The sequence below is a fragment of the Monomorium pharaonis genome, chromosome 6 (genome assembly GCF_013373865.1).
Source record: "Monomorium pharaonis isolate MP-MQ-018 chromosome 6, ASM1337386v2, whole genome shotgun sequence".
Classification (NCBI taxonomy): Eukaryota; Metazoa; Arthropoda; class Insecta; order Hymenoptera; family Formicidae; genus Monomorium; species Monomorium pharaonis.
In genome coordinates, this window is record NC_050472.1 from 11,126,151 (window position 1) to 11,147,679 (window position 21,529).

Here is a 21,529-nt window from a genome sequence, read left to right on the forward strand (position 1 = left end):
TCCGTATAAATATATTAATAAATTTGTTATAATATGTTAATAAATATGTTAATAAACATAATAGGAGAGAATGGCTAAAAGCCACATTTTTATGTAGGCCAAAATTTATATTTTACATTTTATGCTATAATGTCATCTTCATTGTCATCTTCAAATAAAGTCATCACTTCATTTAGACAGTCTTCTGAATCATAAGTAATTGACATCTCTGAAGTCTTTTCAGCAATTATCGGTAACTTAACATCGTACATTTTCCAGGTAAATCTTTCGTACATAATTTTAGATGATACGAATTTATGACAGCAAATCTTTCTTGCATGAAAATATGTTCGTATCCTCAAAATAGCTTCGAGCATTGGAAAATTTATTTTGTTTCGAGGTTTCGTTTTAGTAGCATTCATCACCAAAAATACTCATTTAACTACTGCATTGCTAAGTGGTAGCGATAAAATTTTCAATGCAAATTTTGCCAGTTTCTCGAATGGTTGAGAACCACCAACATCTTTATACACATAAACATTAGACCAGAATGCGGTAGAACTTTCATAACTTGATTTCCAAAATGTGATGACCAATCGATAAAAGGAAGTTTTCATAATTGATTTTCTACCTCAGTAAGATCGGTTTGAATATCAAGAAAAGCTATCGGCAAATCTTCAATAGTCACTTTTTTTATTGTACTTAAAATTGATTTCGGGCACAGTTTCGTCGATGCCTTTAAGATTGACATATTGCTCGGAATTCGTTTAAGAAGCTCTGCCAGTAGAGTAATTAAATACTAACGGTACCGAGTTTTAATATCGTGCAAATCTTCTGATTTTAAATTATATGCTGTAGTCATATTTTTGAACTCGACCCCAAGATCCACATTATCTGCAGATTGCAGAGCTAATTCATTATTCAATGCTTCTTCGATGCAATTGAAGTTTACCTCGGTCTTCATTGTATTTGCCATGATAAACTGCGATTTAATAATGCGAGTAGCAACTGACAATATGAGTGACGTTAAAACTTCAAACATTTTTGGAACCTCTTGTTGTGTATTTTGAAATAAAGTATTTGCTTTGTTAACTTCATTTAAAATTGATTAAAAAAAACTAAATACAAATGATTTGCTGGATCCTTAAACATACTGCACGATGTTCTTGCAGTATAGCATTTCTCTTTTCCCGCGGCTACTGTTTCAAAATGTGTTTTTAGCTCCAGCCATTGATACAATATCCGTTTTACGGCTCCTTCCCACGCCAACCATCGAGTTGCGGATAACTGTACGAGGTTAAGAAACTTCTTGTTATTGTCATTAATTAAATTGAACAAATCTGCATAGTGAGAACGTCTTAATGGACTATTCGCAAACCAATTTCTCGTTTCTCGCACGAGAAACTCGAGAGAAAAAAGTAATACCTCCGAAGCTTTTGAACTACATATAGTATGTTCAGCGAATGGCAAATACATCGTATGATCTGAAGCTCTAGAAGTGAAACTCTTTTTTTTAAAAATGTAAATAAAGAATGATTCTTTCTGCACAAGTTACTAGCACCATCTGTGCCTATGCCTATTAAATTTTTCACATTCAAATTGATTTCTTTTAAGATCATTCTACATTAGTCACAAGCAGTCGATCGCATGAGCGCAAGCAGAATCTCAAGTCGTCGCAAGTCGCAATCGCAAAGTTTCCCAAAACAAATTGTTTAACATTAGTTGCAAACAGTCGATCGCGTGAGCGCAAACAATATTATTTTCTATCGCAAGATCATCGCAAAGAGCAATCGCAAAGTTAGACAAAATCCAAAGTTTGCGTCTCTGCTTTGCGACAGCTAATAAGTGTCAAGCTCAGCACAGTCATATTTTGAACGCACCTCTACTACTTTGCCTTTTGTCTCGTGTTTTGTGTCACTTCGAGGTTATAAAATTTTATTCTGATTTTTTTTTAATTAATAATTCAATAATGAGTGATTTAGAAGTATACGAAGAAGAATATCTTGACGTGAATGTTAATGAAGATGACGTAGATGAAGTAGATTTACATATAATCAGAATTGTGAGAAATAATCCTGTGTAAAAAATACAGCAACTCTGTAGAAAAAGATGCGGTCTGGGCGTCTGTAGCATCAGTTTTACCAGTTAAAATGACAGGTAAATATGAATGGATATAGAAACTTCATAACCGAATGTTATTAATATGTAAAGTTCAATTATTTTGATATTTTTAGGGACTGCAGTAGCAAAAAGGTTTCGCACACTGCGTACTATATTTAGTCGTAATTTAAAAAAAGTAAGGCAATCTGAACCAAGATCTGGTGCTGGGTCAGATTGCCCTACTTATTAACCAACTTGGCCGCTCTAGGAAGCTGCTTTATTTGGCGGATGTAATTAAACTACGCCAGTATGTATTACTTGTAACAGTTTAGAAATAATTTGTGATATTTATCTTGAATCATAAATTATTTCCTTATTGTTTTTCGTATTGTTTTTAGAACAAAATCAAACATAACTACTAAGGCAGTAAATGTGTTAAAAACAAGAGCATTCAAGAAAGAAGATAAAAATACCCACACAGAACATGATATCATTAGAATATCCTGTACTCATACTGTGAACATACGTACCGTATATAATGTACTGAGAATGTTCTCATAATATCTTTTATAATATATCATTATTCGTATATTATTAGAACGAACCTGTTATATCTAAATTAGTATATTATTTCTCGTACATTTTTAGAATTTAATTTTGCAATCTAAATTTTGATGTTTAATGTTTTTTAATTTTAATGTTTAAAGTTTATTTTTAGCGTCAAATAATGTAACGTCACCAAAAATGATGAAATAATTTCTTTATTTTGATTACCGTACTGTAAATATATACCGTACATAATATATTGAGAATGGGAGCATCCCAGATGCGCACAGTAATAAACGGACACAGCAGGCTGAGTGAAACGGACACAGTGCGAAACGGACACAGTAACAAACGGACACAGTAATAAACGGACACAATAATAAACGGACACAGTAACAAACGGACACAGACCAAATGCGCACTGCACATGCGCACGGACCAAATGCAATCTATGTACATTGCAAGCAGAGTAAAGTCCACATAGGTTAGCGACTTGGACGAGGTGGGTGCGGGAGGGGGGCCGTAGGCCGTGTGTGTGTGTATATGTGTGTGCGTGCAAAGCATTTACTGTGAGTTTGCGACTTTCCGTGTGCGCATGTGCAGTGTACGCATTTGGTCTGTGTCCGTTTGTTACTGTGTCCGTTTATTACTGTGTCCGTTTATTACTGTGTCCGTTTGTTACTGTGTCCGTTTGTTACTGTGTCCGTTTGTTACTGTGGCCGTTTAGTCTGTGTCCGTTTCACTCAGCCTGCTGTGTCCTTTTATTACTGTGCGCATCTGGGACTCACTCCCTTTTAATCGTATAAATTTATAATAAATATAAATTAAAAATTGCGTTTCAAATTAGCTGCTAGAACTAAAACTACAGTGTATGTAACATAAACTATAAATTGTGCTAAAAATTTATAATGTGACGAAAACTATAAATTTTTAATACTAGCAGCTAATTTGAAATACAATTTATACTTACCTTAGTCTAACCTATCCTAATCCTATCCTTCCGCCGAGCCCGCCAAAGACTTAACCGCCTCTAATGTTTTCATTATATACACCGTTGTTTTAACCGTCATTCTACACGAATGCGCGAAAAACCCGGCCCAATCAGCAACACTACTCTGGACGAGCTTGCATTCAAAGTCTGAGCGTTGCCGAGTCTAGTTCTCGCGCATTAACCGATCAAGTAAAGTTTTCGCGAAACTCGTGTACTGAAACGACTCAGGGTAAACGTATCTCCAGGCGTTGTCGACGTACATGACGTGATCACCGAACACCGATTCGGGGTGTACGCATCCCAGGCGTCATCGGTGAATAGTGACTCAGGATCTACGGATCCCCAAGCGTCGTCACTGGATAATCGGCTCGGGGCATACGCGCCTCAGACGTTGCCGTGAAATATATACATGTGTGGAGTGATCACGAATAAATGAATTAGGACACACGTGCCTCTAAGCGTTACCATTTAACATTGTAAGCACACAACATTATAAATCACAAAAATTGTGTGGGGTTGTTGGTTAGGTTGGTTAGGTTAGGTTAGGTTTGGCGTCGGAATGATCAGAAGGCCCCCTCAAATACGTGCTCGTATATTTACTCTCTTTGGTATACAAATGTTAATGTGTAAGTGTTTATATGTGATCTTGTCGCGCTGTGGCGTGCCGCCAGGCCGCCACACATTGTGAACTTTATATATATGCGCGTTGGCATGAACACAAAAAGAAATCATTGTGAAACATTAAACGCAGTGTGGATTCTAACCCGTCCGCGCTGACACAGAACACGACATCTGGTTTTGAATGGCAATTCATTAATATCGTAATTATCTAAATTGCTGCTATGAGGATTATCATGTGAATGATTATAAATATTATTTAGTTGCCTGGCAATTATCATATCAGTATACTCTATACCAGCAGTCTTATGATTTTCAGATGTTTTTATATTATTCAATATGATTCTTAGGCATTTATTTTGAATTCTTCAAATTCGCAGTAAATGTGATTTAGCTGCTGGAGCTCAAACTGGCAAGGCATAAAGTAAGATTGATCGTGTGCAAGTTTTATAAAGTAATAATTTATAATTCAATGTTAATGGGCTTTTATGGTTGATAAGTGGATAAAAGAATTTTAACGTAGCGTTAGCTTTTTTAACGCAATCGTGTATGGCAGTACGCCAATAGAGTTTAGAATCTAAATAAATTCCCAAATACTTAACTGAGTTGAACTATGATACCGAATAGTTTAAAATTTTTATCATTGGAGGAGGAATATATCTCCTTCTAAAGAATATTATTGCTTCAGTCTTATCTGAATTTAAACTCATTTTCAAGTCATTAAAAAATTTGACAATATTGGTCATATATGATTATATATAATTGACATTATATACAATCGTATCAGATTGTATGTAATCATATATAGATATATAAATATTTATATATAAATAACCATATATAGGTATTTCTATAACCACATATAATCCTATAACCATATAATTCATTCGACTGAAATGAACGATTCACTTTTTTTGTAGCGAATCGTTCACTTACCTAAAATTAGTAAATCATAAAAGTAGTGTGTGGCAGTCCTCTTTCACATCGGACAGGAACAAGAAGCTAATTTTTGTTTGTCTTAACCACGCTACGGGTACTTTATGTAGCCAATCGGCTGCAATTTGCTCCCGAGAGAGTACGCCGCCTATCAACGGCGCCGCGCACTAACTAGCGGGCAAGCTTGCATATCTAATTGTATATAATTGTATGTGGCGCCATATATAATGCTGTGTGAGTAGTGCACCCTATATATAAATATATATAGCATTACATACAACTATATATGCAGTCATATATAACTATATATACTAATGTGGATTATCTGGACCCATATACAATCAGATATAGCACCATATCTGATTGCTTTCGCCGGTGTGTTGCTTTCGCTAATTGGATGAGCGAAAAGATATCTTTTAGTCCACTTTTGGCTTTACTGAAATTTCAGTCGGGCGGAAACTGGACGAGCGGAAAGATATCTCTCGTTTAGGCGGTGAGGTAGTCACACATTATTATAAATTACTCATTTTAGTTGAGTGAACGATTCGCTACAAGAAAAGTGAATCGTTCACCATAGTCGAATGAATTATATGGTTATAGGATTTTATATGTGATTATAGAAATATCTATATATGGTTATTTATATATAAATATTTATATATCTATATATCTACACGTATATATGACGTATCTCATACTGCATTTCTTCAAAATGAAGCTCAACAAGAAGGTATAGTGGATGATATTGCAGAGCCATCAACGTCACAAACCGTTATTCGTTAGTATATTGAAATTAAAATTTATATAAATTTTGATTTATACTTTCTATTAAATTTTTGTATTAAAAACTTAATATTAAAATAATTATACAATACATATATACAAAATAATCATTTTTACGTATTTTTAGATAACACAATACAAAACAAGAACAAAAAACGTCGTATAAATTCAAAACAGTTATCTGACCAATTTTCTGATGCTCAAGAAAGTTTTGCAAATATAGCAGGCAAACACGCAGCCAGGGTTGGGTATGCATAATACCTCACGATTTATGCCCAGAAATGTATGCGCAGAAAACTAAGTAATCTGCGCAGATAACGAAGCGAGGTTTTCTACTGCACAAAACACCTAATTTAGGCAGAAAACCTAGGGTGCCTGCAGGGATAACCGTTATAACGATCAACAAAAAGAAAACTTATAGTTTTTTAGTGAAAATGTCAAATACAGAAGGAAGACCTTCTTATAATTATTACAATAAAGGTCAGTTTACCAGGATCAAAGAAAATAGAAAATATTTTTCAATTTGCGAATTGTGCAATACAAGCATAGAGCTTGTATTAATAGAGGGGCCATTGCTATCAGTGGTGCAAGTTTTCGGCCGCGAACACCTCGGATGCTCCGCCGAGCACCGCCGAACACCGCCGAGCACCGCCGAGCACCCAAGCCGGTCGCGTTCGTACCTCGAGTCTCGGGCCGGCTCGGTCGCTCTCGCTGCGCCTGCCTCTACTCAGTTATTAAACAGAGAGAGAGAGAGACGTCCGTCTCCCTTCCTCCAAGGCTACCACGAAAGCGTGCGTTCAGCGGCCAGCGATTGACGCTTGACGAAAGGCACCTATGGTCTCCCCGTATCCTCGCATGACCCTCGCTCATCTCAGCATCGCGATCGTCGAGCAGATCAATTGATATTAATCATTGATAGCATTGATAATATTATTTATAATTTTTATTAAATTTTTTACCATTAATTAATGTAATTTATTGTCTTATTAAAATTATAATAAATTAATTATAATAAAATTAATTATAATAAAAATGTACATTAAATAATAATAAACATTTTTAATAAATTATTAATTATACAACTAAAAATAGAAAGAGCTGATGAGTTAGCAGCAAAAGATCTTTCTATCCAAATTCTTTATTCTATAATAGTTAATAGACATTTCGTTATTCGATCATTTTTAATATTTAGTTTCCCCAAATGTACCATAAATATCAAATAAATACGCCAACATGCCAAATAAAAAATAAATTAAAATCTTATTGGTAACGATAACATTAATTATTAAATCTTAATTACATTGCAACTTTTTTAAATATTAATACTCAGTAATTATAAATACATACATAAATTCGTGAAATATGTAAAATTAATGTAACGTGATAGAATACGTGATAAATTCAAGAGTTTTCTGTCTCACATTTATTCCTGAAATGTCGGTTGGATATGACTTACAAGGGAACCTCGCGAACCCGAAAATTCTGATTTTAATGAAATTTGGCATAAATGTAGAGGGGGTGAATACATGAATTTATAAATTAAAAGTTGGTGCTTATAAACGGTTTAAAGGGTTGAAACCATTCTTCAAAAATTTTGAGTTTTTGCCTTTTCTTGATATATCTTGTAAACTAAACAAAATATTAAAAAATGTTTCATACAAAAGTTTTACAGTATAAATACCTCTATTTAACTATATTATTTATTTAAAAAAAAAATTTTTTGGAAAAAATAAATATGATAGTTGAATAGAGGTATTTATGCCGTAAAACTTTTGTATGAAACATTTTTTAATATTTTGTTTAGTTTACGAGATATATCGAAAAAATGCAAAAATGTCTCAACTTTGAAGCGTGCTTTCACCCCTTCAAGCCGTTTTTGAACCAAAATAAAACATTTCTAAATTAATGTATTTACCCCCTCTACATTTATGCTAAGTTTCATTAAAATCAGAAAATTTTCTGTTTGGTCTTATAAACGGTTTGAAGGAGTGAAACTACCCTTCAAAGGTTGAGATATTTTTACCTTTTCTCGATATATCTCGTAAACTAAACAAAATATTAAAAAAGTTTCATACAAACGTTTTACGGCATAAATACCTCTATTTAACTATGCTATTTATTTTTTTCAAAAAAAATTTTTTTTTCAAAGAAAAAAAATTTGTTTTTGAAAACAAATTTTTTTGAAAAAATAAATAGCATAGTTAAATAGAGGCATTTATACTGTAAAACTTTTGTATGAAACATTTTTTAATACTTTGGTTAGTTTACGAGATATATCGAGAAAAGACAAAAACTCAAAATTTTTGAAGGGTGGTTTCAACCCTTTACACCGTTTATAAGCACCAACTTTTAATTTCTAAATTCATGTATTTACCCCTTCTACATTTATGCCAAGTTTCATTAAAATCAGAATTTTCGGGTTCGCGAGGTTCCCTTGTTAATTGAGTTTTAACAGTGACTAAATACTTTGTCGGAGATGAGTTTGTCACGAGTCTTGTTATTATATATGTATTTTGATTATTTTCTTATTTTGTTAAATTGCGGACTACTATCATATTTCTCTTATTTAATTTACTTTGTAATTAATTTTAAGAATGACACGATCACGTTACATTCATTTTACATATTTCACGAATTTATATATGTATTTATAATTATTGAGTATTAATATTTAAAAAAGTTGCAATGTAATTAAGATTTAATAATTAATGTTATCGTTACCAATAAGATTTTAATTTATTGTTTATTTGGCATGTTGGCGTATTTATTTGATATTTATGGTACATTTGGGGAAACTATATATTAAAAATGATCGAATAACAAAATGTCTATTAACTATTATAGAATAAAGAATTTGGATAGAAAGATCTTTTGCTGCTAACTCATCAGCTCTTTCTATTTTTAGTTGTATAATTAATAATTTATTAAAAATGTTTATTATTATTTAATGTACATTTTTATTATAATTAATTTTATTATTATTAATTTATTATAATTTTAATAAGACAATAAATTACATTAATTAATGGTAAAAAATTCAATAAAAATTATAAATAATATTATCAATGCTATCAATGATTAATATCAATTGATCTGCTCGACGATCGCAATGCTGAGATGAGCGAGGGTCATGCGAGGGTACGGGGAGACCATAGGTGCCTTTCGTCAAGCGTCAATCGCTGGCCGCTGAACGCACGCTTTCGTGGCAGCCTTGGAGGAAGGGAGACGGACGTCTCTCTCTCTCTCTGTTTAATAACCGAGTAGAGGCAGGCGCAGCGAGAGCGACCGAGCCGGCCTGAGACTCGAGGTACGAACGCGACCGGCTTGGGTGTTTGGCGGTGTTCGGCGGTGCTCGGCGGAGCACCCGAGGTGCTCGCGGCCAAAAACTTGCACCACTGATTGTTATATGCCGGAGTCTGCGCGGGGAGAATCGACAGAGACATGAATATATTCTCATATATTTTGTCTCTTTTCGTGTTGGACATCCCCACCACTCCGTTTTCTAGAAGGAAAGAAGCGCCACACACATACGAACAGTACGACAGATACGAGCCTACTTACTTGGTGTCTACTTGAGCCTTGGGCTGTTACAATTAGTACAAAAAATTTTTACATACGAAAGTAATACTGTGCATTCATTGCTTGGCATGCATCTTTTAGATTCTAAATTATGTTCCACTTAATAAATGCACAGTGTTATCTTTGTAAGCAATTTTTTTTCGTACGAGTTCGAGAATCGGGCCTCAGATTGTATAGTTACGAACCTGTTCCCACACGAAAAAAGACAGAATATATCCACCTCTCTGTCGATTCTCCCTGCGCGCGTCGCGATGCATCAAGGCCCCTCCCACGAAGTAAGAGTAAGGAGACTTATCTATGTAGATTGAAAGTGGTCACGAAAAATGTTCCGTATGTGGCCAGGTTTGCCAAATGGAATAACTTGAACTATTTCGTTGCCATCTTGAATATTTGTATATATAATATTACGTTTAGTTGAGTTAGTAATGAGTAAATGTGTGTATGTACGTATGTAGTGTTTGATAAAAATATTAAAGTGAATATTAGTTACAATTATTTTATTTGTAATAACATAATCATACTATAAGATTTTGAAGAAAATTAGAGAATTTGCTTTAGCATAACCTCGACATAAACTTTTACGACATAAACTAAACTTTTAGTTTTTATAACTTAAAATTATTTGCATTTTAAATGGATTAATATTAATATTTAGTTATGAGCAATATCTTATGTTATTGATAATCAAAAGATATATTTTTTATGAATATTCAAATATTGTAAATAATTTTTAGTGTTATTAATATTTTTAGTTCTTTAAAAGATAATTTCGGTGCATTTTAATCTTTTACGTGGACATTGTGTTTTTTTTAGCACCCTGAAACTTTTGTGCTTTTGAAAGTGTTTCTGTTTTACAAAAGATCTATAAAAATTTATGAATCATTTTTAAGATTTCAAAAAGTGATTTCAATATTTAAAGAGCCAATACGGACGCTGAAGGTTCCTGTGTAAATCATAAAAATCCTGTGGAAAAATCGACTGTGCCTTAAAAGTCTCACGGTGTCAGTAAATAACAAATTTTGAAGTAAAATGTCCTGTTGCATCAAGGGATGCAAATCAAGAAGAGGCCAAAATGGATTAGCAAGCTTTTTTACACCTCACACAGTAAGTATTTATGTTGTAAAGAATATTTTTATTTTAATTTCTTTCCATGTTATTATACAAGATATACTTTATGTGCATTTTATCTGAAAGTAGAAACTTAATTTCTTTTATAGAATGATATGTTTATCTCTTGGTACAATATTTTGTGTACAAAAAATATACAAATAAAGAAAAATAGCAGAATGTGTGAACTGCACTTTAAGTCAGATGATATTATTAAAGAAGATGCTTTTTTATAAGTTGATGGAACATTCATCTACATAAAAAGAAAAAAGCCAAAATTAAAAGAAGAAGCGGTTCCTTCAATTTTTCCAATAGAAAATATATTATACTATCAGTAGATAGAACATAATAATAGTGATGACGTTATGTCTTGCGAGTTTTCATCTGAATGTGAAACCTTAGAAACAATTGCACATTAAGCAGAAGAACCAATTCCTTCTACTTCGCATTGGATAAATAATAAGGCATTGCAAATAGAAGGTAGATCTTCTATTTGCAATGAACCAGAAAAAGAAATAACTAAGTTTTTTGCTGAAGATATAAATATTGCAAAAAATATTGTGGTTCCTACAAGTTATTGGTTTGCAAACATTAATGATAGCTGTATGATGTGGACATGTTGAACAAATGATTTGTCATGTATTTTAAGACGTGTTATTGTTAAAACAAATATGAAAGTGCAAGTAAGTATAATTGAATAAAGTAGCAATATTATTTTATATATATGTATATTTACATCTATAATGTATTAAAATGTTATTAATATATAAAAGATATTTATTGGAGATAAAGAAATTTTTTTTGACACGAAAATGATTCACAACATACAAGAAATTAAGCAAGTTTTGATGAAATTACAAATTGTTTTTCCTTGTGAAAAAGTTAATGATGAAAACAGGTTTGTATATCAAATTATATTTTCTGTTTTACAGAAATAACAGATTTTGATTTCAGTTTTTTATATTTATAAAAATATTTTTACTTTTTAAGAAGTTGTCTTGTTTAATTGTAATGTATTATACATCAAATGAAATGTACTAATTTCTTTTACAGAGTTACGAATTATCGTATTACGGTTTTGTAATTAAAAGGCAGTACAAAGTAAATGAGAAAATAATGTGTTTGGCTTGTAAGAAAAATATGAAGATATTATTAAGAAAAGAACATAATTTAACAGTAAATAAAACATTAAAAAATAAAAATCAAAAATTAAGCATCAAATTTAAATTACAAACGTCGGGAAAAGAGACTTCAAAACAAAGTAAATTAAATATGTTTTTTACAAGATGAAACATTTTTCCAGTTAGTTTTTATTGAAAAATTTACATTAAAACTTAATATAATTTTGTATAGATTGTAAAATTGTATAACAAAATAGCATACTTGAAAGATGAATGTTCTAAATGCAACGAAAAAGTAATCGAAGAAGTTATTTCAAAATTACCACAAAATCAACAACTCGCAGTTCAAGCTTGTTTTGCAGCTGCGAAGTTAAAAGATAAGAAAGGTATTAGATATTCGAAGGAATGGGTATATGAATGCATTTTGCTTCGAATTAAAAGCACAAAAACATACAATCACTTAAGATCTCACAATATTTTAACACTACCTTCAGTTAAAACACTAAATTATTATATGAAGAATGTCAAAAGTTGTTACGGTTTTCATATGAGCTCATTTGAAATATTAAAAAGGAAAACGGCAAACATGGAATCTAACAATGTGCGAGGTATGTATACAACATTTGATTAACAAAATCAATTTTTATTAATATATAAAAACGTTTTTCATTATGAAACTTTGCTTCCTAGATCATTGAATAACTACAAAAGGAATATAATTTTTATGTAACAGTGAATTGATGAATGTTATATATCTTAATAGCAAAAATAACTTTTTACAGGTGTTTTATTAGTGGATGAAATGAAATTATCGAAGACTTTATATTTTAATAGCACGAATTTAAAAGTTGAAGGCTTTGTTAATTTAGGTCAATACACTTCAGAAGAACAAAAGAAAAAGAAAGGAGACTATGCATTGGTTAACTTACGGAGATCTTAGATGAGTAACAAACATTTTACATTTTTATTTATGTAGATATAATAATCAAAGTAATTTTACATTGTTTAATGTAATTTATTTACAGTTATTAGCTGAGGCAATGAAATTGCAAGCCGAGGCAACACTTAAAATAAGTGAAGCTATTGACAGATTGTCAAGGAATGAAGAGCGTTAAACGCATTTATTAGAATTAATAAAACAACAACTGAATTAAGATCATTATATTATTATAAAAACTTTATACTTAAGTGTAAAAATGTTATATTTAAGTTTATGTATAGAATGCTTACCAAAAAAGTTCTTTTGTAATTTTATTATATGTTTCAGTTTTATTACGTATAGCGCATGCTTACTAAAGAAAATTTCTACTTTAATAGTTCTATTATGTTTCAATTTAATTATGTATTTTTATAAAGTATTAATATTATAATAAATATTATATTAGAGTGCACTTTCAAATTGGATTAAATTAGTGTTATTTCCCAAACTGTAAATATTTTATTATAAGTAAAGATAGGTATAAATGTACATATACATTTTAAAATTAATAATTAATTTTCCCACGCACAACGGTAATTTGGAAGCCATTCCAGCATAATTTGTTTTTGTATTCGCTGCGCTACAGCTCTCGGTCCTCTATGAGGTTATGCTTCTTTTACTTCATTATTTGCATTATTTGCATCTTGAATTATATTTCCTTCTATATCTGGCAACCGATAGTGCAAACGCATATTATGAAAGACAGCACAAGCATTCACAATTTGTCCTGCGACTTCTGAAGAATACATAAGTACACGTTGCTGTGACATGCATCTCCATGTTCCTTTAAATACACCAAAAAAACCTTTCTTTAATACTACGTGCTTTACATAATTTCTTATTGTAGTGATGTCGACTCCACTCTGGATAATGTGGCAATGGTGTCATAAGCCAAGGTTCTAGAGGATATCCAGCATCGCTTACAAACATATGAGATGATTATTTATTAAAAAATAATTTGTTTTTATTTTTTGTTCTAGTCATTTAATTTATTCTTACCATGTTCTTCTTTCACCACGATTGTAATGATATTCCATAGCACGTTTGATTGGAGAAGTACTCCATATGTAAGCATCATTTCTTGCTCCTTGATATGTGCATTAATATTTAGTATTTTTAAATCAGGATTAACTATCTATAAAAAATATATTTTATTGTGTGTATTATACATATGTATATACGTAAGTATGTATGTATGTACGTATTGTAACCGCGCTCGCGAGCGACGGGCAACTTTGCCTCCGTTCCTGGTCGCGGCCCTGAGCCGCCCGGGTGTCGGGGCGACTGCTCCTCGTAATGTTTCTCGCTGTACTGTGTAATTGGGCGCCAGGTACATTAAGCGTACCTAATCTTTCGTAAACCATGGGAGATTACGCTCAAATTAACGAAGTCGCGGAAAAGAACAGGTCTCGTAGGCGACCGGGCGTCGGCGGCTCCGATAACCAGCTACTCAGCCCTAAAAAATGGTAGAGGGGGAGGTTCGGCGCGGGCGGATGGAATCGGGAAGGCGAGAGAACCAGCAAGACAACGTAAATTTAACAATGAAATTAACGAATATATTTAACAATGAACGATACAGATTTACAAGGCTCTGTCGAGCGATGGCTATTACTCTCGTGTGATGATAGGCTGATGATCGCCCAAAAATATATTTCACGGACACGGGAGGAGTACTAAAATATTTATTGTACAAACGCGGGAATTTTCCGGCTTGTCTATGCTTTTGATGAGGACGACGGTCTCGCCAAGGGTGATCGGGACGAATAGTACGTGAAAGTCCGCGCGGCACGCGACAAATTCGTGCTCTTTCGTACTCTATATTCTCTATAAAATCCCGTGAACAATATTCTCTATAAAATCCCGTGAACAATATGCGCGGCAATTATTATTAGTTCCCCAACGAGACAATCAAAGACAGTGACACTTAATTCGACGAGAGCGCAATTACCAGGAAATTTGCGATACAAATACGATGGAATACGTTGGATTCCATAAAAATTACAAATGCGCGACGATTTACAGTACAATTACCGACAACGACTCGCAATGCGACTACACGACGGAAATATAAATGACTTGGCTGCGGATCGGGACGCACACGCAACGCAATTATAACACGAAAAGAACAGCACGGAGCGAACTCACGCAGGCGGGTGCGATCGGACAAAGCAACAATACTCTAATAACTTCGTGACTTTGATCTAATGACTACAAGATCGTAATAAAGTCGTGACTCTTTTGCGAGTCGCCCAACCACGAAATCGGTGCTCGCGCGAGATCGATGGCGAGTGCGATCGATAGCACAAGATGCCGGAACCGCTCAATCATGAGCGCGGAGTGCTCGTTGCGCAAATTCGTAAATTCGTAATTAGTATAGGCACCAACAATATCATAGTACAACAATGTTTGCGAAGACGCGGAGGAGCAACGGATTGACCAGACGACCGGAAATCTTCTCTGAGTACGTGAGCGATCTGCCGTTCGTAGTCGCGACGGAAATCTTGCCGACGTAAATCGTCACGCCCCGTCAGATCGGAAATCTTGACCGCGGACGACGCACGTAAATCCGCGAGGCAGACGTACTATTGCGAGCGCGAGTCACACGTCGATTCTCCTAATTTTCGCGTCACAAACTAACACGTCATAAATAAATCAATTAACTCTGCAGTAATTAATCTTGCGTGTCACATCAGCGTTCTCTGACGACGAGCTGCACGACCGTGAAAAATACAGAGCGAAATTTCAGAGGCGATAGCGAGCGCAAAATGCCGACTGAAACTTCGCCCAGCAAGGGACTGCTCCAAACTCTCACCGATAATAGGTGGGAGAATACAAATTTAGGAGAGACACGCAGCATCCAATGATCACGACTCGATCACGCAGCTCCTACGCGAGTAGTATAGGGGCAGCCATGGGACGTCAAAACAAACCCCCACTCCTCGCCTTCACAGCGGGGGGTGTCTGCCCCCCTTTCCCCCGTCTGGGCCGGGTGGGGGGGAAGATTAGACGCTGTGACGTCACGAATTTGAACGACGCGTTTTGATTGGCACCCCATGGCTGCCCTGAGCCTTGATTGGATACCCTGAGTTTGTGTCGTCACGATTTTGAACAGAGGGTTATGATTGGCACCCCATGGCTGCCCCGGGTATTGATTGGCTGCTCTGAGTATACTACTGGATTTTGAATAGAAAAAAACAGATCTTACTGCCGAGCGTTTTAATCAGCGGGGGTGCGGCTCGGTCAGGTACGAGTTTTTGTAAACGGGCCAATAGGTTTATAGGTCAAGTATACTATGTAAGCGCGCGCGAGAGAGAGAGAGAGAGAGAGAGAGAGAGAGAGAGAGAGAGAAAGAGAGAACTTTTTGCTATTATGTAGTGATACCTAAGGTAAGAACAGGTGCGAGTATAATTTTTGACTCCGGTATAGAAAAGAGTTATATATTATAGAGTGGGAGTGAGAAAGAAATAGACGTTGCTTAAAATTACAAATAAAATATTTATTAATATACCCTACTTTCTAGGAATACAAAATTGTACATGGCAGAACGCTTGAGGTTTTACACATTTTTCTTATTTCTTTACACGAAAAAATTTTACTGAATATTTTTACTATTCGTTGGTCATTGAGCTCACAATCGGAAAAAAATAAATTGAGAAACCGATTATAACCACGAGACATAAAATATAGAAAAACACATCAGTATTGTCCGCAAGTTTGTGAGAGTAATCCTTATAAAGGCACGGTGTTCCATTGGTACATCACTGAGTTTCGTCGCAATCGTAGGAGGAATCTGGAGTCCAAGGGTGGTAATCCGTAGCTATCGAAATATGTTCCTGTTCCGCGTTCATCGACGTAAAATGCGACCCAGTGTTCGCCAGGTTGATTGTGATCGTCTGTGTTAGCGACGATTGCTGTCGATCTCGTCCACACCCTCGGTAGTCTGTCTGCAGGATAGACGCCGACATACTTGGCATTAAGTTGTCGCAACGCACATAAAATTTCCAGTGAATTCATACGAAGGCGACGACCAGGAGAGTGGAAACGTTTGTATAATTTCAGTGTTCTCTTTAGCCGAGCTATCGTTTTCGTGAGACGTTGATGATAGCTCGCGACTTGTAAGAACGGGTGATGTTTGTATGTCGTTGGTTTTGTCCTTGTCCGTCGTCGTTTCAAAAAGATAATTTTCTTTCTCTTCGAGTGATGACGGAACTTCGTCTTTTACTTCTAGGTTTTGAGTGATCTCTTCTTCCTCTTCTTTTTTGTCGTCGTCGTCGTCGTCGTCGTTAGTGGGACTGGTGCGACTCGAGTTTCGGCGGGATGGCTCGTTTAACCAACGTTTTAATTTGTAAGCGTTACGTAACGCACAATGAAATTTTGCGTCAGCGCGAAGTCCGTGATGAGTACAGCGGTGAACGAACTCGTCGTCATCTGGCAAATATTTGAATGCCGGCGAATCTGCTTCCAGATTATATATGTTTCTGGATAGAAGATCACGCAAGTAACTTGCTTTTTCCTGCCCCCTGGTAAAGATGCAGGGTGCCCCACGTGTAATGTCACGTAGTTGGCTCACAAAAAACTTAGGATTGGCTTCACCGTCGAACCACTCGATACCGTGGTAATTTTGTGAAAGCCAATTGTTTTCACGTCTTGAACTTGTGGGTAATTCGTCAAACGAGCAAGGTGGCAGCGTAATCCAATGGCCAATGATCGGAACGTCAAGTGCGACAACGGCGATTTCTTTTGGAATAAATTTTTTCTCGATATCTCGAAAGCCTTGAATTTTGATGACTATGTCCGTGGTTATAGGTAAATGTTTGCTTCACTCTTTTAAAACGAAGTGACTGTCTTCGTGTCTCGTACGAAACTGATTTCTCTTCTTTGTATGATTTTTGAAGATATCGTCGAAAAGAGCGAAGGTAGTGGGGGTGGTAGTGGTGGGGGAAGGGGTGGTGGGGATGGTGGTGGTGATAGTGGTGAGGATATAATTTTTCGCGAAGTTACCGAATATACTATCAGGCGTAAAAGACTAGCCAGAAAAGTCGACGATAATAGGCCGAGAAGAGTCGATTTCTAGAACATTATCAAATTCGGCATAAACGATACAGTTAACAGACGTGGATAATGCCCTTGCGAATCGTACTTCTAATCGTAGACTGCTATGTTTTACGAGATTCCAATGTCCGGCACAATTTGCGGATAAATCGGGAGTGAGATCGAAAGCGAAAAGTGTATATCCATCGGCAAATCTACTTATAGAATTACCCTGGTTCAAAAAGTGAATGCCAGTTCCGGAAAAGGGCGTATGATAGGCTTCGACGTAGAGCAGTTCGTCTTTCGAGAAGTTCGGCTGTAGTGGTCTACTAGGAACTTGCACGCCGTATAGCGAAAAAAAATTTATATCATAGTTTTTGAAATTAAACGGATTTAATTTTCTATCTCCGTTAAACGCTCTGTTATCTACAAAACCGACAATTACGCGTTCGGTAGTTGGTTGAGGATCACGTTATCTATCGATTCTCCTACGAGACCCGACTGTATCGTGAACGTTAACTTCTACTTTCTTTAGAGGATATTTGGCAGTTGTCTTACTCAATATTTTAGCGTGAGCGAGTAATACAGTGGGGCTTATTTTTGCTCTTCTTACGAGGAGACTAGCGTATAAAATACGAATTTTCGACGTGGAACTAGTTTCCATTAGGCAGAAAGAATCTTTCGAGCGTACGAGCCTCATTTTAACTTCTACTCTGTTAATTAAAAATTTATCCTGATTAAAAACGTCACAGTGAAGATGACCTATGAGAGCTAACTCCTGTCCTGCCTGAATATAACGCTCGTCTCACGAGACCGGAATTTGGTGCCGCTGAATCTACGTGACTGTCCATGAGCCCGGGTGTATCCATGTCTCATAGACACGCTGTCAGATGAGAGAATTTTGCGGGAGAAGCATAGTTTAATAGTGCCTCGATGTAAGCACGATACGCGTAAGCGTTGTTTGGAGATGACACGAGTTTCTGATTAAAATATGCGTCAATTTGATTGAACATGGAATGTAACAAATGATTTACAGGGCCTACTTTGAGTATGAAGTCACTGGGTGTCGTATCTTTCTCCCCACCGGCGAGAGGAGTGGTTTCTACGCGTAGCCGAATACTTAACATGGTATGCGTGAGATCTAAGTAATCTTCCCCGTGACCAGGTATGACAAATTCTATAGGTGCATCGTCGGCGAGTGATGTCACAGACTTGTAATAAATCTATTGCGAACTCTCTATGCTGGTTTGAGTGGGAGGTAATGAGAAGAGATCGAGTTCACTCTTTAAGCACTCGCTGGAATGAGTGTGAAGAAAAGACATGCTTATTTCTCGCACAGAGAGACTTTTGACGTGAATTAAGAGAATATATCGGATACTCCACGCTTCTTAGTAACACGACGACAACGATTCGTAGTGGATGTCTTTTTATTTTTGTCTCTTACCGAACGAGACTTTTTTTTCGTCAATCTTTTAACCGTTTTTTTCTTCCACGTACTATTTTTTGTTGTTTTCTTTTTCCTCGTCCGACGTTTACGCGATGCCGACTTTGTTGCAGCGAAGCGACCAGCGTAACTATCGAAGGGGAACTGAAGCGGCAGCTTTTTCGACAATATTTTATATCCCGATTTCTTCATTAGGTTTTTAATTTTCTCTTCTGCTTTTCTTTTGAGATTTCCTCGAGATACTTTGAATCAATTTATGAGTGCCTTCTTCAAAGGAGTATTATTTTCAACGTCGTCTATCACGTTAATACCTGCACGTAAAGCTTCTTATACCGATCGCACGTACACCTTTACTTAAGTAAGAAAGTGCCTTTCTGAAAAATCCACCGAGAAAACTCCTGATTCCGTGTCTGCGCTGATATGGCGAACCGACGAAAACTCGTGATATCCTTCCCCCACGACCATCTGCTGAATTATAATATTTTTCCTCCTTTGATACCATATTAATGACTTATTTATTTATTTTACTTTAACGTTCAAGTTACTGGTAACGTCTAAAGTGCAACGTCACCGTTAACGTTTCAGGATTGAAATGGTATACTTTTACCAAGTGCGTCTTTTATATCTATTTCGATTGTACGGAAATTCGTTTTTCGTAAAGTTATGTAATACGGAGGAGAAAAATATCGTCTGATTCGCGCCGTAATTAGACGAGTCCAATGGTATCGGGACTATTCGAAGAAGAGGAGCCTTGACATCACCGATTATGTAAGGTTCACAAATATCACAATAAACGAACATTTTATCGGGGATTCCTTGTTTTAGACTATGAGGTTCTTTACTCCAGAAAGCCCAATCAAGTTTATTAATAATAAGAAATTTTGCTGTATAGAAATCTTTTGTGGAATTAGGTTTCAATGCCGTGAGCTCTGTGAAAAAATTTCCTTTCTTGGAAAGCAGCATGTTTCCGCAACCGAATATTTTCAGAAGATTGTCGGAAACGTTTAAATAATGAATTTTTTCACATTTGTGTGCACATTTGATGCTGATAAAAGTTTTAAATCCTTTCTCTTTACGAGCTTCAAAATGAAAATGCGAGCCGGCCTTTCTACACGCGAAATTAATTGTGGAAAAAAGTTCGTTGATATCTTTGTAAATACCATTTGGTATTACAGCTTCAGTCGTTGTTAACTTAATGTCTTTCTTGTCTTTGTCCTTCGATTCAATATCGACGAATTTGAGGGTGTTTTTGCCGTGATTTATGTGGAGAAAAGTATTAGGAAATTGAATCTCGCTAAGCCCGACTTCCCATTCGCCATGCAAAGATAAAGTCTGTGGTAATTGTGTGGTGAAAGATGACGTTTTATTATACGGAAAATGTCGCATACTGCTATTGCTCGGAAGAACGACATAAAATTGGTCCTCCCGCATCTTGAAGAGTGATTAAATTCGAAGCGGGTATCCAATTGTCGAACTTACTGGGATAACCACGCCAGTGGACCAGCACCTGCTTATTTTTCCCGTAGCCTTTACTTTTTATTACTCGATCAACGATAAACTCGTCCTCCCGCAAATTTTTCTCGACTCGAGCTAATTCCTGTTTATAAAAAATACCGTCTATGACTTCACCCATTAAATCACTCAGTTCGTATACGTGAGGTTTTCGCCACTCAAGAACACGGTGAATACGAAACATCTCTTCGCTCCAACCTGGCTCGTATCCTTTTTCGAAGGTAGCTTTTGCTCTACTGACGCAAACGAGTTTTTCAACGCGATATTTAGCTTTACGACTTTGATTTTCAACGTTCCATCGACGAAATATGTTTTCACGTGCGATTCGCGCGTTTTCTCTCGTCACGATCGTCTGTTGCATTTTGGTGGAAGAGTGACGGGTATGGTTGTACGCACGAACAATATCTTGCAAAACGTTAATGTAACGTCGTGTATATTTATGCGTAAAGTACCGCCACATTCTCTCCTTCAACGTCCTATTAAAATGTTCAACGATCGCGGCTTTAATGTCAGGATTACGCGTTACTTGAAAACGGATATCGTTTTCTTTCAAAAACTTTTGCACTGTTTGCGCGACAAATTCTTTGCCTTTGTCCGTTTGCAGGTATACGGGTGAGCGTCCTTCGCTTCTCGAGAGTACACGTTAAAAAGCTTTCATTACATTATTGCTCGTTTTGTCCCGCAACGGCTCTACCCAGACAAATTTACTGAGCACATCGATAATCACGAGTAGATAAGAATATCCGTCGTTGTAACTTTTGAGATTCCGCAGTTCGATCAAATCGTCGTCGATATTTGTTACA

The 21,529-nt window shown here is 35.7% G+C and overlaps 1 protein-coding gene across 1 annotated transcript; it reads right to left on the reverse strand.

Moving 5' to 3' along the window:
• Positions 1 to 20,604: 20,604 nt before the first annotated feature.
• On the reverse strand, positions 20,605 to 21,087 carry LOC118646354. The gene has a single exon (XM_036289048.1). It carries the CDS (start codon positions 21,085 to 21,087, stop codon positions 20,605 to 20,607), a length of 483 nt encoding a protein of 160 aa, XP_036144941.1.
• Positions 21,088 to 21,529: the final 442 nt, after the last annotated feature.